Source organism: Gymnodraco acuticeps, unplaced genomic scaffold, assembly GCF_902827175.1.
Source record: "Gymnodraco acuticeps unplaced genomic scaffold, fGymAcu1.1, whole genome shotgun sequence".
NCBI lineage: Eukaryota > Metazoa > Chordata > Actinopteri > Perciformes > Bathydraconidae > Gymnodraco > Gymnodraco acuticeps.
In genome coordinates this window covers 2057168-2081055 of record NW_022990010.1, presented here as the reverse complement: position 1 = coordinate 2081055, position 23888 = coordinate 2057168, and the positions used below count along the sequence as shown (strand labels likewise).

Sequence of the window (23888 nt, the reverse complement as noted above, 5' to 3'; positions counted from 1 at the left end):
TACTCTCCCTTCTGTTGTTAACAGACCTTGTTGGTGTTTTTTTTATTCAATCGTAAACATATTTGACCTTACTGTAAACCTTTATTGACATTCGTGGTCTTCTACCATGTATAATGAGTGTATGTATAACATGGAGTGGCTGGGTAATTAAACCGGGTTGTCAAGGTAATTAAACTGCTGCAAAAATGATAGAGCAGTAGTCAATAACTTGAAAGGAGGTCTTTCTGTCAATTTAAAAATAATAAGGTATTATGTAAATTAATTGTTTTCGTTTTATTGGTCAAATTGTAGGCATGGTGTCCTTTTTCATGTTCCATTCAAATGCTCATTGAAAACTTTACAGTTCGACCAAAGACGGAAAGGAGTGCTCTCTATCCTGGTGTAAGGGCTTGTAATTCAAATATTTTAATAAGCCGGCTGTGATTTGGTATATAATTGCAGTCTCAACAATACACGGATTTATTTCTATGATGGGAAATGACAATACACGGCCAAAACAACAAACCACAACAAAACAAAGTGTTAACATTCCCCACAGCAGTGAATGCACCGTCCGCGCATGCGTATTGCGGAACAAAGGTGCTGTGCTCGGAGTGCCACAGTGCGGCAGGAAAACCGCACCACGGCACCAAGAACAGAATAGAGGAGAGAATGCCAAACACATAGGCAATTCATACAAAAATACATGGACATAAAAGGGAGAAGGCGTCTGCTTTCACAGAACCCAAAGAATGGAAATATTTGTGTTTCCATTCTAGCTGAAGAGCTATTTTTCCTCTGACACCCAAGGAAACCTTCGCTGCTTGGTCCGACGAAGCCCATTGCATCTGGTAGACAGCAGTATGGATGAAAAACAAGACTAGCTGATCATTGTGTCAACGAAACTGAATAAGAAGAACAAATCCCAGCAAAAGTCAAATTGTATCACTTAAAGAACCCGTGAATACTCGGAGGAAAGACGCTGTATGTCATCATTTTACTGCCGTTAATGTTTTTTTCAAGAAATTCCAGTGGTGGGATGCCTTCGCGTTGTGTTGCCTCATAGGATTCAACAATACAGTCCAGGGAGAAATATGGGTGAAGTGCAGGACGCCAGGGATGTTAAGAAGACCTGTGTTGCCCCAGCAGTAAAGTCTTTTGAGCACTATGACTTCCCCCGGGGAAAAATCTGTTGCAGCCTCACATGGCTGGTGGCCAAAGCGTACGGGACAGGTAGGTGCACAACTGTATAGTCAAATACCTGCATGCTGTATGAGTAGCTTGTTTTTCAATGCATGTTTATAAATAATTGAATTACCTACTAAAGGCCAGAACCTAACGCAGTACGTGTAAAATATGCCAATAAAAAACTATACAAAACATTACCTGCTCAGACTACACATAGACAACAGTTATTCACAATAGACTTATCATTGATAAGGCTACACCAGTATTCTCTATTATCAGCCTGTCGAAATATCACAGGGATTTTACCTGTTTGGTCCATGGACAATATCGGGTTGTGTTGCGGACCCTCTTAAATGAATAGCCTATTGGAAAGACAATAAATAGTATCCCAAGAGGAGATAAAACCAGTTGCCTGTACTAGTGATCATAAATATGTTGTCCTACTTAATGAAAAGGGAATATTCAGTGTGGAACTTGGAGCTTGGAAGGTGTCCCATATTATGTCACCTTCAGGGAACAGCATCCACATTTAGAAAGATGCATCACATCACGAGATTGCTTTCATACATTGTGAACAGTAATTTGGGGCAAATGGAAAGGTTCAGGCTTTTTCGTAATAGACGTATTTCATGTTTATCTTGCCTCATTGATATCACTTTCTTGATTCTGATATATTACACGATATTATAGATTTACCTTAGTATCTTATCAAAGGTCCAAATAGGGTTTGCAATGTAAAGGTAGTCAGAAGTGGGTTTCTTTTTACTCATTTAAAAAACCTGCTCTTGTAAGATACGATAATATAATAAGATAATCAATATTAATGCAGAGGTGTATCCATATAGCCTGGCTCTATTCCTTTTGAATTGCCAGCCAACATTGCGGTGAAAACAAAATGGCAATTCAGTCTGATTATCTGATTGTCAGTATGGATAATACATAGCTAGAGAGGAGCGTTGTTACATGGGGTCTCAGAGGCTCCCCTCACTGTTGAAATACTAGGATTCAAAATTGATTTTAAAGGGGCGTTTTAGTGCTGTGGTTGTTTACCTGAGATAGTAGCTTTTGTTTCTCCACATCTTACTTTTGTTAGACTATACTGCAAAGCTGATGCTGAGAAACCGCTCAAAATATGTTAAACTCAAAATAATAAAAATGCAAATGGAGTGCTTTCACATGAAGTGAATGTCAAATATGTCCCTCTAGTACCACAGATTGATGTGCTCTTTCATAATTTCCAAAGGTGTATTGTGCAACAAAGTTTAAGGCTGCTCGATTATGGCAAAAATCATAATCTCGATTATTTGGGTCAATAATTGATATCACGATTATTAAAAATGATTATCCATTTACTTTGAAAACATCAATTTATTGGAGGAAAAAAATGTGAACAGTATGTTTTTAACAGTTGATTACCCTGAACTTTAAGTATAATTCAACTGAAAAACCAATTTAAAAAAAAAAAAAAAAAAAAAAGTAATAATAATAATTTAAAAAATAATCTTTTAATTTCGATTACGTTGTTTTCGTAATCGTTGAAAGCCATAATCGTAATTGCGATTAAAATACGATTACTTGAGCAGCCCTAACAAAGCCTATATCTCTTATCACCCTCTGTTGTCCAGCAATTGGAATTACAACAACATGAGTTAACAGTATCAGCAACTCGTCTCTTTCCACATCCATCAACCCCTCTTGTTTCATTGTGAGCTTCAGTGAAAATGGTATGATTCCAACACCCATAACACACACTCACACAAGTCACATGTTACCAATACAAGCAGGGATTTAACAGACATACTTCAGAATTAGGTTCATCAGCCTTCAGAGTAGAACAATTCAAGGTTGTTATTGTCATGTGTACAGAGCTACAGTGTAGTTATGACAATGGATATCTTAGGTCACAGGCTCCTCCAACAGCAACACAATAAAACAGATACAATAGTGCAAGTAAATACAATAAAATAGAATATAATATAAATAGTGCAAGAATAGTCTATATACAAGTTGCAAACAGATGAATGTTATGGATGTTCTTTCAAAAGGGCAGATGTTTAACAGTCTTATGGCCTGTGGAAATGGGCCTAATGGTGTTGTTTGTCATCAGCTAATCATATTGAGCAGCTAAACATGCACAACACATTTTGAAATACCAGTAAGTGTGCTGTTTGTCCGCGGGAAGTCTCTTAAAAGTCAAGTGAAATACACAACTGCACTTGACATTTTATTTGTGTTGTGCTTGGTGCCAGAGCCAAGGCTGATTGATAGGATGCCATCAGGGAACATAGAAGTACCTAACCATGCAAAGCCCTAAAGCTATAGGCATGATTAAAGATGTATTGCATGGCCCCTGCCTGATCACATGTTCAAGTCACTCAAACGTTTGTCCTACCACTGATGCATTTGCTTTGTTCGTATTAGGAGCAAAAAAGATGCACAGTTACACAACTTAATTACACATTATGCAGAAGCATCTGAAAGACAAAACAATGCTCAAATTCTGAATTTCCCAGGACTGATGGTGACTTATTTGAAGCAGCAGCTTGGGCTAAAACGAGTTCTTGCTGAAGTGGAACGGATGTTGGTCTAAATATGAATCCTGAGGCTTTGTGAGAGGTTGTGAGTGGATCGAGCGGCTCAGTGTGTGCACTTCTCCAAATGTAAACCCCACACAATTCAGGGTGTACGTTTGACCTTAGAAATATGCTGTGCCTGTTCATATGTTGGTATCAGATTTTGCTTTGACAATATGAGTGCAAACAGAACACACTGTCTTCATATTCTTCTTCTCTATTTCTGTCACCTCTATTCAACTACTTCCTATGATCCCCATCATTGTGGTTATTAATCACCAGCTTAATCTTCATATGGGCTGAAACAGATTTGCCATATAAATACAAACACATCTGTTTGTCTGAACAGTGCAGACAGGTGGTATTCTGCTACTGTAGCCACCGAGCACATTATTCCTTGCTCTGTATTGTGAAAGCCCTCTGAACACGAGATTCCTTGCAGATCCTCCGTGTATCCTCTGTCGGAACTGAATGAAATGGTTTGATTCCAAAAATACAACTCTCCAGAGAGGGACGGAGGGAGGGAGGGAGAGTGCAAGGAATAGAGAGAACAGGCTCATCTCCAGATCCCTGCCTACGCTGCTCTGAATACTTCTCATGCATCTGCCTCATTACACCAATGCAGCAGGGCATCAGGAAGAGATGTTGCCTATGCAGCAGATCATCTTCTGTGTGAAAATACGATCAAGCTCAAACTGATTCCACTGCATGTGCAATGCAGCTCATGTTAAGAGCTCAGAGGAGATTCACTGTGACCAACGGCTTTCCTGTTTGAATGCTGGGTGATATGTTGGAGCGAAATGAGTAACTGTAATTCTTTCAACGTTCCCCAAACAAGTACTTAACAGATTCCCTTCTTCAATACATTAAACCATTGCGTATTGAGTTTGCTGTGTGCAATTGATGGAACACTGCTCTTGTAGTGATTTCATTAAAGTAATTAGAGTAATGTGATTTTCAGCTCAGTGAACTGGGCCACACACACACACATTCCTCACAGTGAAGTCTTCTTTAAACGTCAGGTATTGTCCAGTTACAACATGAACTTAGGCCAGAAAAGATTTGAAGGCACAAGAAAAGCCTTTATGTTGAAAAATCAAATGCAATATGTAAAACACCTCAGCAATATGCCTGACCTCAACATCCCACAAGCTCGAGGCATGTTGCTCTGTAGCTCAGCCTGACCTCTGACCTCCCTGTGTGCGTGTGGGGACCTTTCTTTTTTTGAATCAATAACACAATAAGGTAGTCAGGAAAAGGATATAACCCAGATAGCTGCTGCTGCGGTATGGATCTCTGTTCCGTAATGACACAGAGTCCATTTATAGATGACCTTGTTGATGATGGTCAGCATAAGAAGGTGATTCATTGACGGTGGAGGTTGGGCAGCAGCGTCAGAGTGAGTAAAGCTCTCACCATATGCCACATTTGTCTCTGCTTATCACAATGTCTATCTATACTCCTGCTAACTCTGACACTGTGATGAGCTCTGACTGCTTGGCCTTGGGGAGTGCGTGCAGATGTGTTTGGATGTTTTGCATAGAAGCCAAATCTGAAGCAATATCAAACCAATTGTTTTTGTAGAAGTGCTTTCGTTGGTTTGTTTGTGAGAATTCTTCCAAGCTCAGAAATCGCTGATAAGAAAGGAATGAGACAAAAGCAATACAAAAGGCATTACTAGTATTGTTGTTGGACTATCCCCTTGCAGTGGACTTGCCTGAGGTGATGTGCGCACACACACACACACACACACACACACACACACACACTTACAGGCTCTCCCGTTGAGAGGCAGGAAGAGAGAGGGTGTTCCCAGGGAGCTGGAAGATGCAGACTAAGATGAATCGATCGGGTTCCACTCTTGCAGTTACTATAGCAACGCTCAGGTCGATCCACACACATCCACGTCAAAATAACATCATTGAATTGAAAAATGAAGCGCTCTTGCCAAATATGGTAGTGAATGTGGACTAAGGAGAAAAAAAGCTGCCATCATTATTTACGTCACAGTTTCCAGATTGTTTTACTTTTCTATTCAATGGATTTGCGATAGAATTTAAATATCTTCTGTGAAATGGGTGATGGGCAAAGTGGTTTAGCTTTTCACAATTAAGAACATTAATTGAAAATCTTTATCCTCAGTTCACATCTCAGCGGCATATGTTGTTGATGATATAGAAACATGCCACTGTGGGAGCAAATAAACACAGTATTTTCTTCTAATCGAGCATCTAAGAAACGTGGAATGTCTTACCCAGCATCCCACTTTCTCTCTTCCATTATACAGACAGTATCCCAGCTGATTTAAAGGACCCCTTCTACACCGACCAGTATGAGCAGGAGCACCTGAAGCCCCCCCTGGCCAGCCTCCTGTTGTCTGCAGACCTCTACTGCAGGGCGGGCAGCCTCGTCCTGAGCAGTGACGCTGACCACCCCCTGCTGGGCCACGATGCTGTCGTCCAGGCGCTGGCTCAGCGGGGGCTCTACGTCACCGACCAGGAGAGACTGGTCACCGAGAGGGACCTTCGGAAGAGGCCTCTGCAAATGGTAAGAGAGATTTGTAAATCCTTTCTTTCATTTCAGGGTGCAGATGTCCCGAATAAACTCTAGGGCTGCACGATTTTGGGAAAAAATAGAATTGTGATATTTCTGACAAATATTGCGATTCGATTTGCGATATTTGTTTTTAAGCGACCCAACGGAAGTTTATTGTAAAATGCGGTCATATCTCCGGCTAGGAAGGTCGCATCAACATGCTCCCGTCTCTAGCACCCCTGCAGCCCGAGCTACGAGTGAAAGAACTAAACTTACATGAAGCTTCCGTTGGGTTGCTTTAAAGCCAAGTTTCAGTTTAAGATTCACCCTGTAATAGAAACATGTGATGGAGCATTACTAACCTGACTCAGAAACCATCTAGGAAAGCTCCATTAGGCGCATTCACACCGCAGGACTTTCCCTGGTACTTTGGTTCTTTTGTTCCGTTAGTACCAATAATGTCGCGTTCACACCGCCGGGACTACTCAGTGCCGGGAACTCTTTTGGAACTCTTTTGGCCATTTTTAGTCCCTGCTAGAGAGGTGGTACTAACCTGGTGATAAAAGAGTGCCAATTTCTATTATATTTCTATTGGCTGGGCGAATTGCAAACCACGCCCCGTTAGACTCTGAATTTGTTTTGTTAGGCAGCCATTTTTTTCCTCGCTACAAAACCACATCCAACTTGAGCAAATAGGTTGTTTGTACTTTAAAGCATGACTACACGTACAACACCGGAGCGGTGGAATGATGAGGAAGTGTCGGCGCTTCTGGCAATTTACTCTGAGGACGGGATGCAGCAGCTTCTACAGAAAGCAGTTCCCAACTCCAAATGTTTTGAGCGATGTTTGCAAAAGCTACTTGAGCTGGGAATCGTGCACAGTGCACACGGATGCCGGGTAAAAATAAAGAAACTCAGGCAGGACTATAAAAAAATTAAAGACCACAATAATAAGAGTGGTAACGATTTTCTATTGTTATTATATATATATATTGCCACTGTTTTTTTAATACTGACACCTAACTTGCACTTAGGTGTGTATACCCCCTCCCCCGTGTAGTTCTTCTTCTCTCGTTTTTGTTGTACTCGCCGTGAAGTGGTTTTGCGGCCTGCCAGTAAACCCAGAGAAGAAGAAGACGAAGTGACGTCAGCGTAATCTTGCCTCAGGGAAAGTCCTGCGGTGTGAATGCGGCTATGGCACTAGCCCCCTGGCGGATTCAGTGCCGTGGTACTTTAGTGCCGGCACTAAAGTACCGCAAGTCCTGCGGTGTGAAAGCGGCTATTGGAAGCCATTTGGAAAGGGCAGGCACTTTCAAAAATACTTGATTGGATCAATCTGTCTATCACCTTCTATCATGGGCCACTTCTAATTTGTTAACAATGGCTGGTACATGTGGAGCACAGCACTTCTGATTGGTGTGGATGACTGACACACAAGAACAAAATCCCACAAAATCGATTAATCGTTCAGCCCTAGGTTCCTGCTTTGTGAGCATGGAGTGTTATGTCACAGTGACCATCACAGCTAGGAACGTATCTGTCTTTTTAAAAATTCCCTTTAGTATCATTTGAAACCAGCCTTGTACCATACATACATACTTTCTGTTCCCTCAGTTCATGAGGCATACTTAAATAGATCAATTGTTTATTAGACACATGACCAATGCCAGTGGAATTGGTTATTCTATGCAGCATAAATGCGTATTGCCAACAGAGGAACCTCCTGGAAATACATATGAAGAGGAGGCAAGGGAAAGGAGTTCAGAGCCCTGTAGGGAAAAAAGGCTGTTTTTAAAGTGTTACATCTTGGTGACCTACAACAGTCATCTGAGGGTAGGAGCTGAGAGGTGCAGGATGTGAGGGGTGGGAGATTCTCTACTTTACAGTTCTGAGTATGTAGAGATTTAGCTGAGGGGAGTTATCCTATGATGTTGGGTGCCTTGTTAACTATCCTCTGTAGTTGTTTGTGTTTCACTGTCTGTGATCAATCCAGTGATTCAGCCAGCGTCATTTATAATGATGTATCCAACTTCAGTCCTTTCTGAGGTGAGGGTGCCTCTCATTTTGTATTTGCCAGACAGCAGATAGGGGAAATATCTTTAGTGTACATTTAAACATCACATTGGTCTGTTTTTTGAGCATTTCAAAGAAGAAAGAAAGAAACCAGAAAACTAGTGTATCAAACAAAGCATTGGTGATTGGCGGAGTTATTATTCACTTTCTGAGCCTGTCTGGGGAATGAAGCAAGCTGACCCCAAGGCTCCCACTGCCCTGTGTGTATTTGTCATATCTCAGTGTCTTTGTAGCTCATCTCTATCGCTCATCCTACTGAGTGAGAGTGAGGGATCCTCATTATTTGGGGCCATTTCTCAATAGGAGGCTTTATTGCTTCAGTGAATTGCAATTGAGAAACAATTAGCACACAGTTTGCCTGCAGTCTGTGTGTAGAGTCTTGCTGCTTTTAATTTCCTTTCTATGCTAATTCAAAAGTTATTTAAGCTTAGTTTGAGTGTACATTTCAAGCACTTTGTTTAGTGAAGACAACAAGTATTTTTGTATTTTGAATTTGTTAGTGTCGTTCTAATTGATCCTAATATTCTGATATTTCCCCTTATCCACCGCCTTCACATAATTCACCATTTGTCTCCCCTTTAGCTTGTCTCCCTTTTCCACCCATACTGCCATTCAACCTACAGTATACAAAATCCCCCAAATCTTCCTTCTTATATCCCATTCTTCTCACATTTCATTCCTTTATTCCCACATCTCCCCCAAGCTTTGAATGTAGCTTGTTGGTCTTTTTGTATTGTTTCCTAGCCTTATACCATTTAATTTTTTTATAAAACAAAAATAAGTTATATACTAGTAGCATACGACAAACATGAGCGCCATTCATTTGCTTATTAGGAAGAGAATACAGACTTGAAACTGTGGATTACCTGCTGCACATAAGGCACCTCATGTGGGGGATCATCTATTATTTAAAAACTGACTAAGGGTTGCCAAGGTGACCAGAACCTGTCCTGGCTGACATCTGTGAGGTTGGGGGAAATCTGCAAGAAGAGACATGAAGAGTTAGAGTGTGGTTGAAACTGAACGAGTACCTGCAGCTCGGACTGTGAGCTTCTCTGGATAATTAGTGCTGCGGCGATGAATAAATGCTGCTTCGTGACATTAAATGCTGCTTCATGGTATTTTTAGCTGAGCATTTATTTTGTAACTCAGCAGTTTGCATAAGGTATAATACTTGTCTGACTAAGCAACTTCAGTGGAGGCTTAGTAGGTCACTCAGAGTTAGATGCCGCTGATGTCAGACACATGTCATAACTGAACACTTTACTGGCATGTTCAAGAGGTTGCCAAACTGACTTTGCATTTAAGTCCTGTTCTATACCCGCTTTCTTTTCTGTCACTATTCTGCCCACTCATCCTTCTGTCTTCTGCCATGTGAAGATGATGGCCTTACCCTCCCTCTCACTCGCCTACATATATTCTGATGCTCTCCACCTGTATTGCTAACAACAGAACAGAACGAGGGAGAGATGCGGAGGAGGGCTGACGATCTGAAAATGGTATTCTAGCATTTCACATTACAGCCCACACAAAGCACAGCTGCACTTAATATGATAACTCAAATTCATCATCAAAAGGCTGTAATTGCTTAGTGCTTGATTGTGTTCTTTTTAAATGGTCAGTCCTATGTGAACAGCTTTGTTCGTTGTGATGAGTGAAAACTGTTGGAGACTCAGTAAAACACCACGGGAACAATAACCATGTTCTCTTCCTTCAAATTGTTTCTGTGCAGGAGAAAAGGTAATATTGAAGTTATATGCACAGAGTATAGTGGCACAGAGTCGCACCTTTCATCACAGCAGCAAGGCAGGGAAGGTGGTAAATGTTTAGAAACAATAATTGACATTTAGTACTTGATTTAGAGCACGAACACTCTACATCAAAAAACGCTCTGCTCCAAATTCACATACTGCTGGACACAGAGCAGCCCCACTGCACTGATGGTGTATTGCCTTGCTCTAGGGCACTTCAGCAGTGATAATGAGGAATGAATAAGCTCTGTTGTCCCCCCTCTACTGTGTTTGAATTACCATTGCACTCGAGGCACAAGAGAGAAAGCTTTTGCTAAATCAGAGCAGGATTTCACAGTGTTGTTTTGCAGAGGCGGGCCACTGCACCAATATCATGTGCTATCATCATCTAAAATAGAATTGTAAAATGTATCTCAAATGAAAAGTTACTAATTACAAATAAATAGTTCCTACAACAAATACCAATAACGTAATGGCTTTTATTTATATCATAATCTACTCAGAAACCTGATGACATGCAGCAGCGTGCCACGATTTGAATCTGACTGCTGAACCGTTTCCTGGCTTTCCTTTAACCACAGGAACATGATGGTGATGTAACGGTATGTTCTCTTTACTTCCGTGACCTCGTTGCGGTGAGAATCGATGTTCATCCTAGCTGCCGAACCTGGAATGTCACAGCTTTAATATTTAATAAAGCTGTAGTAAATAGGTCATTTTGTTGCCAAGAGTTTTTAATGTAGTGTATAAATCACGCGTATGTTGGATCGACTGAGAGCCATTACACCTAATAGTTTTCTGAGTTGCTTATTGGCTATATCGGGGCTGTCAATGTCTGTCAGAAAAGCAATAAAACAGACAGCTTTATAGTCAGACAATGCTTCTAAATCCACATTAATGGCAAATGCATAATGTATTTATTATCTGATTATTTCTGTAGATCTTATTAAAACCATGCTGCTCTAGAGTGAAACCAATCTGCGTTGTTTTAGATGTATTATAAACCTTATGGTAAATTAATTACACACCATTGTGATGTGGAAGCTACTCCCATGTTTGCTTTCTCTACTTGTGGTAAATGTAAAGCACCAGATGTCACATGAAAGTTATTTAAACAGCAACACATTTACTTAATTCAGCCAAGTGAAAATGACCGTGGCAAAGAAGATGGGACCTGGTTAATTGTTGTTGACATATTACAACACAGGACCGTAACATTAGATGCGCAACAAATCAGGACATGTGTACACAAACACTACAGCAGCTCCCAATAAGAACATCATCAATGTCAAAAAAACTTGCTATTCATTATGCTGAAGGTGTTATAAGGGCGTTGTGCCAATAGTATCTTTATCAGTTGTCTCCATAGTGTAATAGATAACAATTAAAAGCAATTTTCTTATTAGTACGGCTTAAAACAAGCAACCATTAACGTACAACGAAAATGTAGAACAACATTTATCTCAAAGCATAGGAGTACATAGACCCAAATGCATAAAATATTTGATAAGAAATACAGTCTTAAGCCAAATTTAAAAAGGAAATGTTTTATAGAACTAAAGAAAAAACTCTCTATAACAAAAAGAGAAACTGCGCTCTCAATATTTTGCATTTATCACACTAACAATGTGTGTTATTTTCAAGTTATATATCTTTGTTTGAATAATGTAATGCATTGTGCCACAGTAAATCATCAGTGTTTTGATTCGTCAATCATAATGTCCTGTATACGTTCAAATGTAATAATCACTACATATAAATATATAAAGATCAGTACATGAACATTTCCTAATTGATTCTAAAAAGTGTCTGTCACTTCAGTTTTCTTGTGTGACCGACTGAATAATTAAGTCCTGTATTGCGTGGGTGAATAGAGGTGACTGCACTTCCTCCTGTTAGTCTCCCTCTTCTTCTTCCTCTGCTTCCTCCATCACAACCCCTTTTGAGCAGGCGCTCCGTTTCCATGGTTACACTCCAGTAGGCAGGGTATGTCATATGCGCAATCTGCCTACATGTGCAGCTATGAGAGAGCCCTGCCGCACTCTGAGGAAGAGGATACTGAAGGGCTGGGTTCCTACAAACAGGCAGATGGTATTTTCTAAGACATTGCACAAAGATACGCACACTTACAGTGAAGTACAGTATGCTGCCAAGCAATTCAAAAAAGACTTCTCGTCATTGAACTAGCTTCCTCTGCCCTGCTTCTCCTTCTTTGCACTTGATCTCAGGAACAAAGAGGAGCTGGAGCAGCAGGGTGGAAGGGAAGCCCGTCCAAGTGCTGCCTGTCCTCATCTTCAGCGGAGTCACAGCCAGCATGTTCTGCTCCATGCCAGCGGCAACTCCCAGGCAGCACAGTATGGATGGGTAGGCAGCAGCGAGCACATAATGTGATGTCCTAAAGCATCTTCTCTGTACTGGCTAGATTTAGTCGGATGATATATCTTGTTTTATTTTAATATAGGATTTTATCTGCAAAGAGAAACTGTAATGCAGAGTCCACATTATAAGGGTTGAGGCAGGAGCCCAGAGCACAGGAGCCCAGTTGTCTAGAGGCTTTTGAACAGCACATAGAAGAAAACATGCTTATGTTCAGCTGATAGAATACATGCAAATACACTCGGAACCTGTAATACTTTGCTTATGCAGTCTAGTTAACAGAATTGTGTTCAAAGTGCATTAAGTGTCTGTTATAATGAAATGGATTGTGGGCTCATATGCGGTTTGTGTGCAGAGGAAACAGCTCCTGGTCGGGTTACCTAAGGCAAATTGATTCCTGGTGAAAGGGTAGACTGAGCATTATTCAAAGACATGATATATATAGATCTGTGTCTTTGGTCCCTTTAGAGCTCGCCCTATGAGGGAATACCTCAGCCCAGTGCCTGGTGTCTCAGCCTGAAGGAATAACCTGGCCATAGATTTCCTTTTTCCTCTTATGGCATGTTGAGGTAAACAAATCCTGCAGTAACTCAAAAAAGCATGAAACAAGACCTACAGTGCAGTGTTGGAAAGAGGCATATGTACATAAACACACAAAGATTTCCTCACCAAGATTATTATTTGTATTCCATTCTTCTTTCATCTGTTCAATAAGGTCTCTGGTAAATGTATACATCTGAAACGATGTACGTTTTAAATGCTTTGTATTATGACCTGGTGTAATGTCAACATAAGCTTATTATACTTATAGAGAACATCTGTGTCATTTTCTCTTTGGAATGTAAAGCAGAGGATTTTGTTTGACAAATCTTTCTAGCTTTACAAATCCTAAAATATTCACCTGGTTCTGCTTTTAACCGACATGACAAATGTGTGGGATTTGGATTGGTGAGACTATAATAGCACTTAATCCGTTATTAATGTATGCTGCTTCAAATGTAGCCCTTTACAGAGCTTTACACAGGTAAACCTTTTCATGAGGTTCAATTAAACGAGGGTTACTATTTTGTTAAACTATTGGAGTTTCTGTGAGAAATATATATTCACAAACAATAACGTCAATTAAACAATATGCAATGTATCAAAAACATATAAAAACGAAACAAAAAAAAGTAATATTTCTCTCCACGTGCATATCACAAAGATATAAAGAACAAAGAAAGCTTTTTGGACAGATAAGATTAATAGCTCTTAGCAAAAATGTAGATTTAGCGATATAGCTAATTCTTGATCACTTTAAATCGGATATGCATTATCACATGGATATTTTTCTGAACGTAAGGTCAATGACCACCATGTTTTTGTGAAATAAGTATACCTTTCTTTTCAATCAAATCCCTAACCTATCCACACATGTTACAGTTTCCACACAGAGGTTCCTTTCACACAGGACTTCCAGTGCAGGCGTATCTCGGGGCTGGGTCAACACTGGCTGGTAGCCGCGATCGTATCCCCAGATACGATGTTCTAAGGTTAGCTTTGAGGTTTCCATATAATTGCTAGGTTGGGGTTTGGAGCATATGGAGGGGGAAGGTCTTCTGTTTTAAAGCTCAATTCCCACAAGTGATGCCAGACCTCACAGTTGGTATTGTGTGCATTGAAAAGTGGGCAATTGTGTGCAAGAGCATTTTATGTCTGCACAAAACTGGACAAGCTGTTAAAGGAGTTAAAAAGGAAAGACTAAAGAGAGAACAGACAGAAATAGTGAGGTTTTATATGACCACGCTTTTATAAATATATCTTTTATTCTGTGAGAATTTGTCTGAATTCCAAAGGCAGCTCTGTGTCATTCAAACCATTTAGATGAAGTGCAGCACTACCCTTGTGACTGGTGATGAAATGTGTCTGAACAACCGTGATTCAGTTCATGAAATGGTTTGATTCTATTCAGTTGGAATACAACACCTGTAGGGTTTTAATATAGTTAGAAATGTAAAGGATTTGTTTGACAGGCAGCAAAGCTCAACGGGTAGTGAATACCTGTGCTTCCAAATGCAAGGAATAAAAGATTATCTGATTATCTGAATGTTCTCTTTTTATCGTGCCATGTATCAAACAGAAAAAACTAGAAAGGATCAGCTCTTTAACTGTGTTGTATGCTTTTCCCCCAAGCAAAGAACATTTATTTATAGCAATAAGTCTTCCTGCTTTCCCCTTCAATTTGACAGTACTTCTGGTGACCTTCAGAAGAGAGCAGAGAGAGGTGCAGATGAAAGCTTTTCCATGTCCAGCTGATGTCCATGTGCCTGAAGTTACATGAACAATGTTTAGACATATGCCCCAGCAAACAAACAACAGACTGCATTTCAATATTACATCACCCCCTAAGCTTTATGCTGAATGTCGGTTTTTCCGTTTATGCTCATTTACTGCTTTAAAACTTTGGGGTTTATCATAAATAATATGAAAGTCTTGCACTCCAATAAAAGCAGGCACAGACTGATCGTAAGCCACGATCCGTTGGAACCCCTTAATGCAGCGGATGGTCGAAGCAAAAGTATTTTCAGAGATCCTTTAGGAAATAGGTGTGGTACAGTGAAGAATTGTGCTTCCTCCACTACCTGGTTCCTGTCTCAACAAGCAGTTCAAAGCTCTGACAATGGAGATGTTGGATTATCAGACACACAACGATGAGGTGAAATACAACACACACTTTCTTTTGTGGGTTGCTGCGGTCTGTTTTGGCATTTATTTTGTGCAATGTTAAATCAGGCTCTTACACGGCGGATTTTCATCTCGCCTCTTGCACAGAGAAGCCGTATTAAAGATCAACAGTGTTTGCTTATCTCCCCGGGTAGAAATATCAGAGAGGCAGCCATGAAGCGGCACAATAAAACCAGGATATTGGCCGTGAAGGAGCTTTCCCTTACCTCGTGAGAAATCAAAACAAGATTTATGGACTTAATCATCTTAGATGAGAGAGCAAAACATCTTGTTTGTGGCTACTGAGTTAGGGCTGCTCGATTATGGCAAAAATCATAATCTCGATTATTTGGGTCAATAATTGCTGTCACGATTATTAAAAACGATTATCCATTTACTTTGAAAACATCAATTTATTGGAGATTTTTTTTTTAACAGTATGTTTTTAACAGTTGATTACCCTGAACTTTAAGTATAACAATAAAAAAATAATCGTTTTATTCCGATTACGTTGTTTTCGTAATTGCGATTAAAATAAGATGAATTGAGCAGCCCTATGCTGAGTGCTCCATGGCTGTATGCAATTCATTCATCGAATTGTGATTCAAATAAGTTATCAGTTTAGTTTTCGTACTGAGCATATGGTAAAGGCAGTATCCTAGGGGGAGCAGAGACTTAAGGTTAGGGAAGTAGTCTTATAATCAGTGAGTCATCGTCATTCTTTTGAACCAAGAAAATCAAATGGAGCAAGTTATCAACATGTTCCCCTCTTGCAGATCATACAGATACCCTGAAGCAGTGTGTGTGTGTGTGTGTGTGTGTGTGTGTGTGTGTGTGTGTGTGTGTGTGTGTGTGTGTGTGTGTGTGTGTGTGTGTGTGTGTGTGTGTGTGTGTGTGTGTGTGTGTGTGTGTGTGTGTGTGTGTGTGTGTGTGTGTGTGTGTGTGTGTGTGTGTGTGTGTGTGTGTGTGTGTGTGTGTGTGTGTGTGTGTGTGTGTGTGTGTGTGTGTGTGTGTGTGTGTGTGTGTGTGTGTGTGTGTGTGTGTGTGTGTGTGTGTGTGTGTGTGTGTGTGTGTGTGTGTGTGTGTGTGTGTGTGTGTGTGTGTGTGTGTGTGTGTGTGTGTGTGTGTGTGTGTGTGTGTGTGTGTGTGTGTGTGTGTGTGTGTGTGTGTGTGTGTGTGTGTGTGTGTGTAAAGGAAAGCATATATGCTCAGCAAAAGGAAAGGTCAGCAAACATGACGTCATGGGATCACTTTCATCCGGTCAGCTAGTAAGCAGCTTATCCACGTTTTCTCTGCAGTACGAGAAAGGCCTGTCTTTGGGCTGTGAATCGACCTCCTTTCTCCGTCCCATTCTTCCTTCCTCTCTTCTTCTCCTTTTCTTCATTTAACCACAACTGCTATCTGCACTCACCAGGGCATTTTTTAAATGTTGGCTTTTATCTGACGTTTACAGTCAGATGATCCTTTAACTTGAATTGTATTAGTATTACATTACAGTGACTCTTATTCAAATACAATGAGACGATTGCATGAGTTTGTAGAATTGAATCAAACTACTGCTTCTTGCTAACATATCTAACTTTTAAATGCTGAAGGAAGCAGCTTTGTCACATAATAAAGTTGCACGATCTCAGTGCCAAACAATATGGCCGTGGAACGAGCCTGTGTTCCTACACCATCCTCCTCCTCCTCCTACACAATGCCCTGGAGTCATTCAATATGATTAGAGACAATTGGTCTTTAGGTCTACTAAACAAGATTAGTTCCGCTTGCTGTCATCTCATCAGACTAGAGCAGCACCAAATCAATTCCTCCTATTGCTCAGCAGAAGGAAGGAAGCAGGAGGCAAAAGAGGCCTTTGAGGAATGATGACAATCTCTTGGCTTTTTGCAAATTGGTCTTGCCTGTAGCTCAGAATTGTAACTGCGCTACAAACTGATACCAGGAAGTGTGTGTGCATTTGTTGTTCCTTTCTGGGATAATGTTTCACAATGTTTAGACAGGATAAATGGTGGCCAATAGGAAACATCTTGGCAGCGTATTATTACATGGGATTGGTTTGCCACTGGGTTGCCAGACAAGAGATAGGGTAAAGCTATGAAATGTCAACAGCAAGATAATTTTACCGCCAAAAATGTGCATATAGCTGGCTGCTCACTTGACAGCTAACATCGTTATAATGCTTTAGCTTCGAGGAAAAATAATATCTTACTTTATTTACACAAATTACAAAGAGTGCAGAAAAGGAACACATAAGGTGCACCTCATCATTGTGGAGCTAAAAGGGGCTGCTTATGGATGATTGGCTGGGTTAGCTCATGGAAAACCTGCCGCACAAGTATAAATATTTGGTGTTTTTAATTCCTTAGTAGAGTGTGGGTGGTTACACAAGGAAGTACAGACAATTAGAGGGAGATAAAGGGGAGGTGAGAGCCAAGATCTGAAATACACAGATTATACAGATATGACCATGGTGACATGAAAACAATGTTATAGTTTACTTTAAATGTTCCTCATTTAACTCTTAATACCGATCACAATGCAAATAAAAGTGATCGATTACATGTCAGGAGTGTCATTCTAAGAATAGGCACCTTTTATAAACAGGCATAAGTCAAAGTCAACTTTATTGTCAATCTCAAAATATGTTTGTACACCCAGAAATATCGAAATACTGTTTTCCACAGTCCTGAGCTATACAAAAACACACATTAAAACTCAATCATTACAAAAAAAACACTTCAAGTAAGCAGGATATATATATATAAAAAAGACGATGTACATAGTGCATTTTGAGAGTGCAAAAATGTCCATAGCAGCGTAAAAGTGAAAAAATGACTGGTGCTGGATTTTTTTGTGTCAATAAGTCTTGATAAGACTGTTTTCTGAATAGTTATTTTAGCTCTGTATTGGTCTGTTTGAACCTAGATAAATAATGTTTCTATTCTCTTTATATATTATAATCTTTGAAGTTGTCTTTCATGACATAGCATCTGTTTCATGATGTAACATCGCTACTTAGCACGAGCTAATTAGGCATGACTCTCCAAAAATAAACTTCCAAACTAAAAACAGATTTATTTAACACCACAGCCTCCTCCCTAAATCCGTTCGCTGCACTGTGAAAACATAAACTTGGCTTTGGCATGTATACTTCTCAATTCTGATTACAAGTCTTTTGTTTAGGCTCACTTGATCACCAATATATAAATCTATGATTCTTGAATACATGTACAAAGTGACCCACAAACAATATCTGAGATTGAGTGCCCTAATAGTATTAGGGCCAAAGTGTATTTGTATATTTATTGTTTCATGAAATATTTATTTTAAAAAAAATGTTCACAGTTCAATTTTGTCCCTTGATATTACACTGACATCTCCTCTGTATCTCACAATGATTACAAATGTAGTTGCTGTGATGCTTGGGAGATAAACTGTTTGAATAAAAATGTTAAATGATACTCTTAGCTTACAGCAAACACGTCTATCTTGTTTCATACCTGACTCTAAAAATGCCTTCGATAGTTTAGCTTCATATTTTCATGATGATTGATGATAATGATGAAGATTTACTAATAATGATTACAGGAAATAAAGTTATGACAAGAAACAAGGAAGTAGTGTAAATAAGAATTGGGGAATATGTTTCATTACAAAATCACATATCCATCATTTAAATAAAAGTCGTAAAGGTGGCTGACAGAGACAGTGTAAACATATATGCAAATTGCAGCATAGAACTGGTAGCTGCACCTTTCTTTGTTCTTGTTCTTGTATCACACACTAGTTATCAGATTGAAACTAAATATTTGTAAAGAGTTCCTTTTGCCAGCAGAGCCAAATAAGAGGAGTAGTCACACAACACGCAGCGATTCATATCTGACATTCACTGTGAGATACTGGTGAGACATTGTATGGTGAACTCGTTCATTTGTCCCAACATTGATTTATATTTGTTGATTCAAAATAAAACCCTGCAGTCGGTGATAAAGATGAGTAAAGCAGCTTCGTATGAATGCCAATTCTATTAATTGGACTCAGTTGTCAAAGAGATGTCTTATTCAGGCTGCTCAGAGGGTAGCAGCCGCCGTGAGCAAACTGGGTCTTGTAACCAGGGACGAAGGCCTTTGTTTCCAGGGCAACGGCCATAAGGGAATGTCCAACTGATGACGCTATTAGATGTACAGCGGAGGATTCGAGTCCTGCTCCAATCCTATAAACCACTGTGCTAACAAAGGCCTTGCTGCAGTTCGGTCTCCCGTTCACAGATGGGACATTTTCAAACTTTACAAAAGGTTTTAAGTAGCTATTTTAACCTGCTCAGATACACATTTGCAGTCAAGCTTCTTTTTCCTTTGTTCGTGTCTCGTTCTTCATCTCAATGGACCAGAAGGGCCTTTGTCTTTGCCTGTTATTAGTGACTTGCTGTGATTTTATACTGATAACACTCTGATGTCCTTGACAATACTCTAATAACATCTTAAATGCTCAGTTTTATACTTGTGTAATCTTGTATCTTTAGAAATCCAAATCAAATCAAGTTTTATTTATATAGCACATTTATAAACAATTTTTGGTTGAGCCAAAGTGCTGTACATATAATAAAAATAGCCTACAGTAGAGACACTTTACAGCAAATACAACAACACAGATTGTTCAGAAAATCAGTATGAGAAAAACGACACCCTCTATCCTTAGACCCTCACATCGTACAAGGAAAAACTTCCAGAGAAAAACCACAGTAAGGTCTTAGGATCAGATTGTCTTGTGGTCACGGCTCAATGTAGACAGCTCAATCCGTCACTGAAATTGAAAAAGCTGTCATGGTCTCAGATTCAATTCCTCTCAGAGCAAAGTGATCCGTCTCTTTGGATGCAGTGTCAAGAAATGAACTGGGCTGGTTTTCATTCTCTTTTCTGTTATCTTACATAGTTTAACACTTTGACAAGGTGTTGACCACTGCAGTTGGGATTGACCTTTGAAGCTGGTGACTGAGAGCATTAGCTAATATACTTCAAGTAAACTGTCTACTACAGGAAATTAACCAACGTCAAGCATCTGTTGTTATTACCAGCAGGGGCGGACTGGGACTAAAAATCAGCCCGGGCATCTCGACCGGCCCACTTCGGTACCACTAGTAAATTGTCAACGGGGTGGGGGGGGGCTGCTACTGAATTATCCGACCGGCACACTTCGGTACCGCTAGTAAATTGTCAACGGGGGGGGGGCTGCTAGTGACTTATCCGACCGGCCCACATCGTCCGAACGGCCCACTTCGGTACCGGCCCATCAGGATTCGTCCCGATGGCCAGTCCGCCACTGATTACCAGCCATCTCAAAGCTGCTAGTTTTACCTTCTAAACCTTTCTTCGTACTGTTTTCTCTTCCAGAGCGCTCACATGGCAATGATCGACACTCTGATGATGGCGTACACTGTGGAGACGGTGAGCGTTGAAAAAGTGATGGCCTGCATTTGTCAGTATTCGTACCGCGACCCTGAGGTGGAAACACCTTACGACACAGAGGACGCAGTGAACACCTGGATCAACAAGGTGGGTAATGCTATATCTCTTCAAATGACAGATTTACTGTTACTACAAGCACAGATTTGAAGATACTGGTCATTGGAGTTGTACTATAACATCAACATGAAGAAGATGTTCATGCTGTGCACAAGTTACTGTAGATTCACAAACATTGTATCCATATTGGGCTCATACTATATCCTAGATCCTGGCCTAATACCCTTTCAACCAGCCTGCTCTGTGTGAATCAGGTTCTTTGGCTACATGGCCTGCCTGTACAGATGGTACTTTCGCCTTCGTACAGTGCTATAGGGCCCAGTCTGTTTACATTCTTCCAGGAGGAACACTGGGCTCCTGCCAACTCTGAGCTTTACACACACACACACATACACACACAATAGCTAACAGGTGTGGTCGCGGAGTCCTACTGCTCGGACATTTAGCTCTCTGTCAGACTTCCTATGTGTTTCAAATGTCCTGCATTTCTGCATGAACTGGATCCATATGAATTCCAGAGGCATAAGTAACTGGAAAGGGTTGTGAGATCGAATTTGATTTCAGTAATTTCAGTTAATATTCACTTAATTTGATTTTATTCAGATTTCATTTGTATTTCTATTGTTGCGAAAATTCCCAAAAATGGTAGTTACTACACAAAAACACAGTTTAATAAATGTGTTGTATTCTTTAAAAGTCATAATAACAAAATAAAGCACTGTTTTGGTCACAGTGTCATTTTTATTCAGTATCGTATTTCAATGTTTCACAGCTTTCAATATCAACTTAACTTATAAGATGTAGTCATAGTCTGTTACTCATATTTGCTCACGGATGCTTAGTTAATTGTAATCTTGTTCATCCTCTATTCATCAGGTGAATGAGTATCTGAAAGACGTTGTGGCTCAGCAGCAGAGGAAGAGTGAGACGCAGAGCGCAGAGCCTGCTGGGAGTCCTCGGGTGAGTGTTTTTCCTTCCTTTTCTCTCTGCCAACACTTCAATAACTACACATAAACATACACCTTTTCAACAGTTTGATGGAAATTCCCAAACAGGCTGAATGAAATCCTTAGCCCCACTTAATGGACTTACCACAACATTCTCCCTTTGACTGACAGATATCCGTCTGGGTGCTCTGTGTCACGTTGATATCTAGACCAGAGTCCTGCACGGGTCTGATTTTCAAGACCCGCTCCCGCTTCGCACCCGCGACGTGCAATACCGAACCCGCCCCGCTACCCGCACATATTGCCAATTAGTTCAGCAACTCGACCCGACCCGTCGGCACCATGATCCGCAACCCGACCCGAACCCGCATAGCCTATGAGCAGTGAAAACGTGCAATTATTAACACACGCAGTTGCATATTTGTCTCAAAAAGCGTGGGATGTTGGTTCTTTTCTCCATCTAGGATGACACCAGAAGCCTCCCAGACGTTGGATTTCGCTCTTAAGGAAGTGTTATTGAAAATGCTGTATTCTCCGCTAGAGAGCTCCACCTCAGCCATTTCGAATGTGACGCGCTCAGCAGCAGATTGATGCGCTGCAGAGGTTATGATTATGCGCGGTCCCGCGGGGGAGAGGTCTGAGGATTTTAAACATTAAACTAAATTATTATTATTTTAATATATTTATTATGCAATACCCGCGACCCGACCCGTATCATCTTTGTTTTACCCAGAACCGAACCCGGAAAAAAGCGTTTGAAAAAATACCACCCGCGAATCACTTTTTTTGCGGGGTACCCGACCCGATGCAGGACTCTGATCTAGACCAGTTCCTCGAAAAGATCCTAAGCCCTTAAAGCACAGCTAACATTGAAGAATCTCAGTATGTCTGAGCTTTAGATTAAGCTAGTATTTATAAAATGAGAGAGACTGCCAGGCAACAACATCATAACGAGTCTGTCCACCCTGACCACTGAACAAGCTTCAGTCACATCAGCAGATCAGTGTTCTGTGGTCTCATCCAGCAGTCATTTAGTGCAAGGTCACCCATGGTCAGGGACCTGCCCGCAGTACAAATGTGTTATATAACTGACTCTAGCATCAGTGTGTGTGTGCGTGGGTCAGTGCGTTAGAAGATGATGTCACATTCATCCTTCATGCTTTCATTCTGGTGATTATTCTCCCCTCTATCATTTATTATGCACCAATAGCAGTTTTTCAGAAAGAAATGTGACCTTTTTGTGATTTTTGAATTATGCAATATTTTTTGCAAGTTTCAGTGACCTCTGGAAGTCATGAACCAGATCAATATATGTTAGTTAACCATAACATATTTTTACATTTCAATGTCGCCCTGCCCTTGATCACTGTGTGTGTGTGTGTGTGTGTGTGTGTGTGTGTGTGTGTGTGTGTGTGTGTGTGTGTGTGTGTGTGTGTGTGTGTGTGTGTGTGTGTGTGTGTGTGTGTGTGTGTGTGTGTGTGTGGTGTGTGTGTGTGTGTGTGTGTGTGTGTGTGTGTGTGTGTGTGTGTGTGTGTGTGTGTGTGTGTGTGTGTGTGTGTGTGTGTGTGTGTGTGTGTGTGTGTGTGTGTGTGTGTGTGTGTGTGTGTGTGTGTGTGTGTGTGTGTGTGTGTGTGTGTGTGTGTGTGTGTGTGTGTGTGTGTGTGTGTGTGTGTGTGTGTGTGTGTGTGTGTGTGTGTGTGTGTGTGTGTGTGTGTGTGTGTGTGTGTGTGTGTGTGTGTGTGTGTGTGTGCTCTTCTGTAAGGCGATGGATGAGGGCCTTACCGTTCCCCAGGGGTTTGATTGGTTATAACAGATTGTAAACTCTGTGTGACCCTGCTTGGCCCACAGTCTTGTGAACACTTATTCACAAACAGTTTTCATCTCCTCCTTCATCTTATTGTTTTACTATAGGGCAGCAAGTGTATTCAGAATAGTCCTTTAATGAAAGTTGAGGTTGACCCCTTAGTAGGTGATTTATAGGCATCAGTAGCCATTTTGTAATCAGAGCACCCTTTATCAAAACCCTAAACATACCTCCATGTATTCACTATCACTTTCCAAATGTTATACTGACAGGGATATACATGGTCAGAGTGTGTGTGTTCATACTGTATGTCAACCATTTGTATTTAAAGAGCATTTTTATAAATAGAAACATAGAAAGGATTTCCAACCTTTAGCAGATCTGTATTCTCTTTCTTGTAACACAACAAGACTGTAACACTCATGATGGGGCAT

General features: G+C 40.5%; 1 protein-coding gene across 4 annotated transcripts in view; it reads left to right on the top strand.

The window, feature by feature from the left end:
• Nucleotides 1-583: 583 nt before the first annotated feature.
• The window catches only part of camsap2a (calmodulin regulated spectrin-associated protein family, member 2a), a 42282-nt gene continuing 18977 nt past the window's right edge, over nucleotides 584-23888 (top strand). For all 4 annotated transcript variants that reach the window (XM_034213112.1, XM_034213111.1, XM_034213110.1 and 1 more), the window contains exons 1-4: nucleotides 584-1212; nucleotides 6028-6287; nucleotides 20572-20733; nucleotides 21580-21663. In XM_034213112.1, the coding sequence (XP_034069003.1) occupies nucleotides 1074-1212; nucleotides 6028-6287; nucleotides 20572-20733; nucleotides 21580-21663 (645 nt within the window). In that variant the 5' untranslated portion in view covers nucleotides 584-1073. The remainder of the gene's footprint in view (nucleotides 1213-6027; nucleotides 6288-20571; nucleotides 20734-21579; nucleotides 21664-23888) is intronic.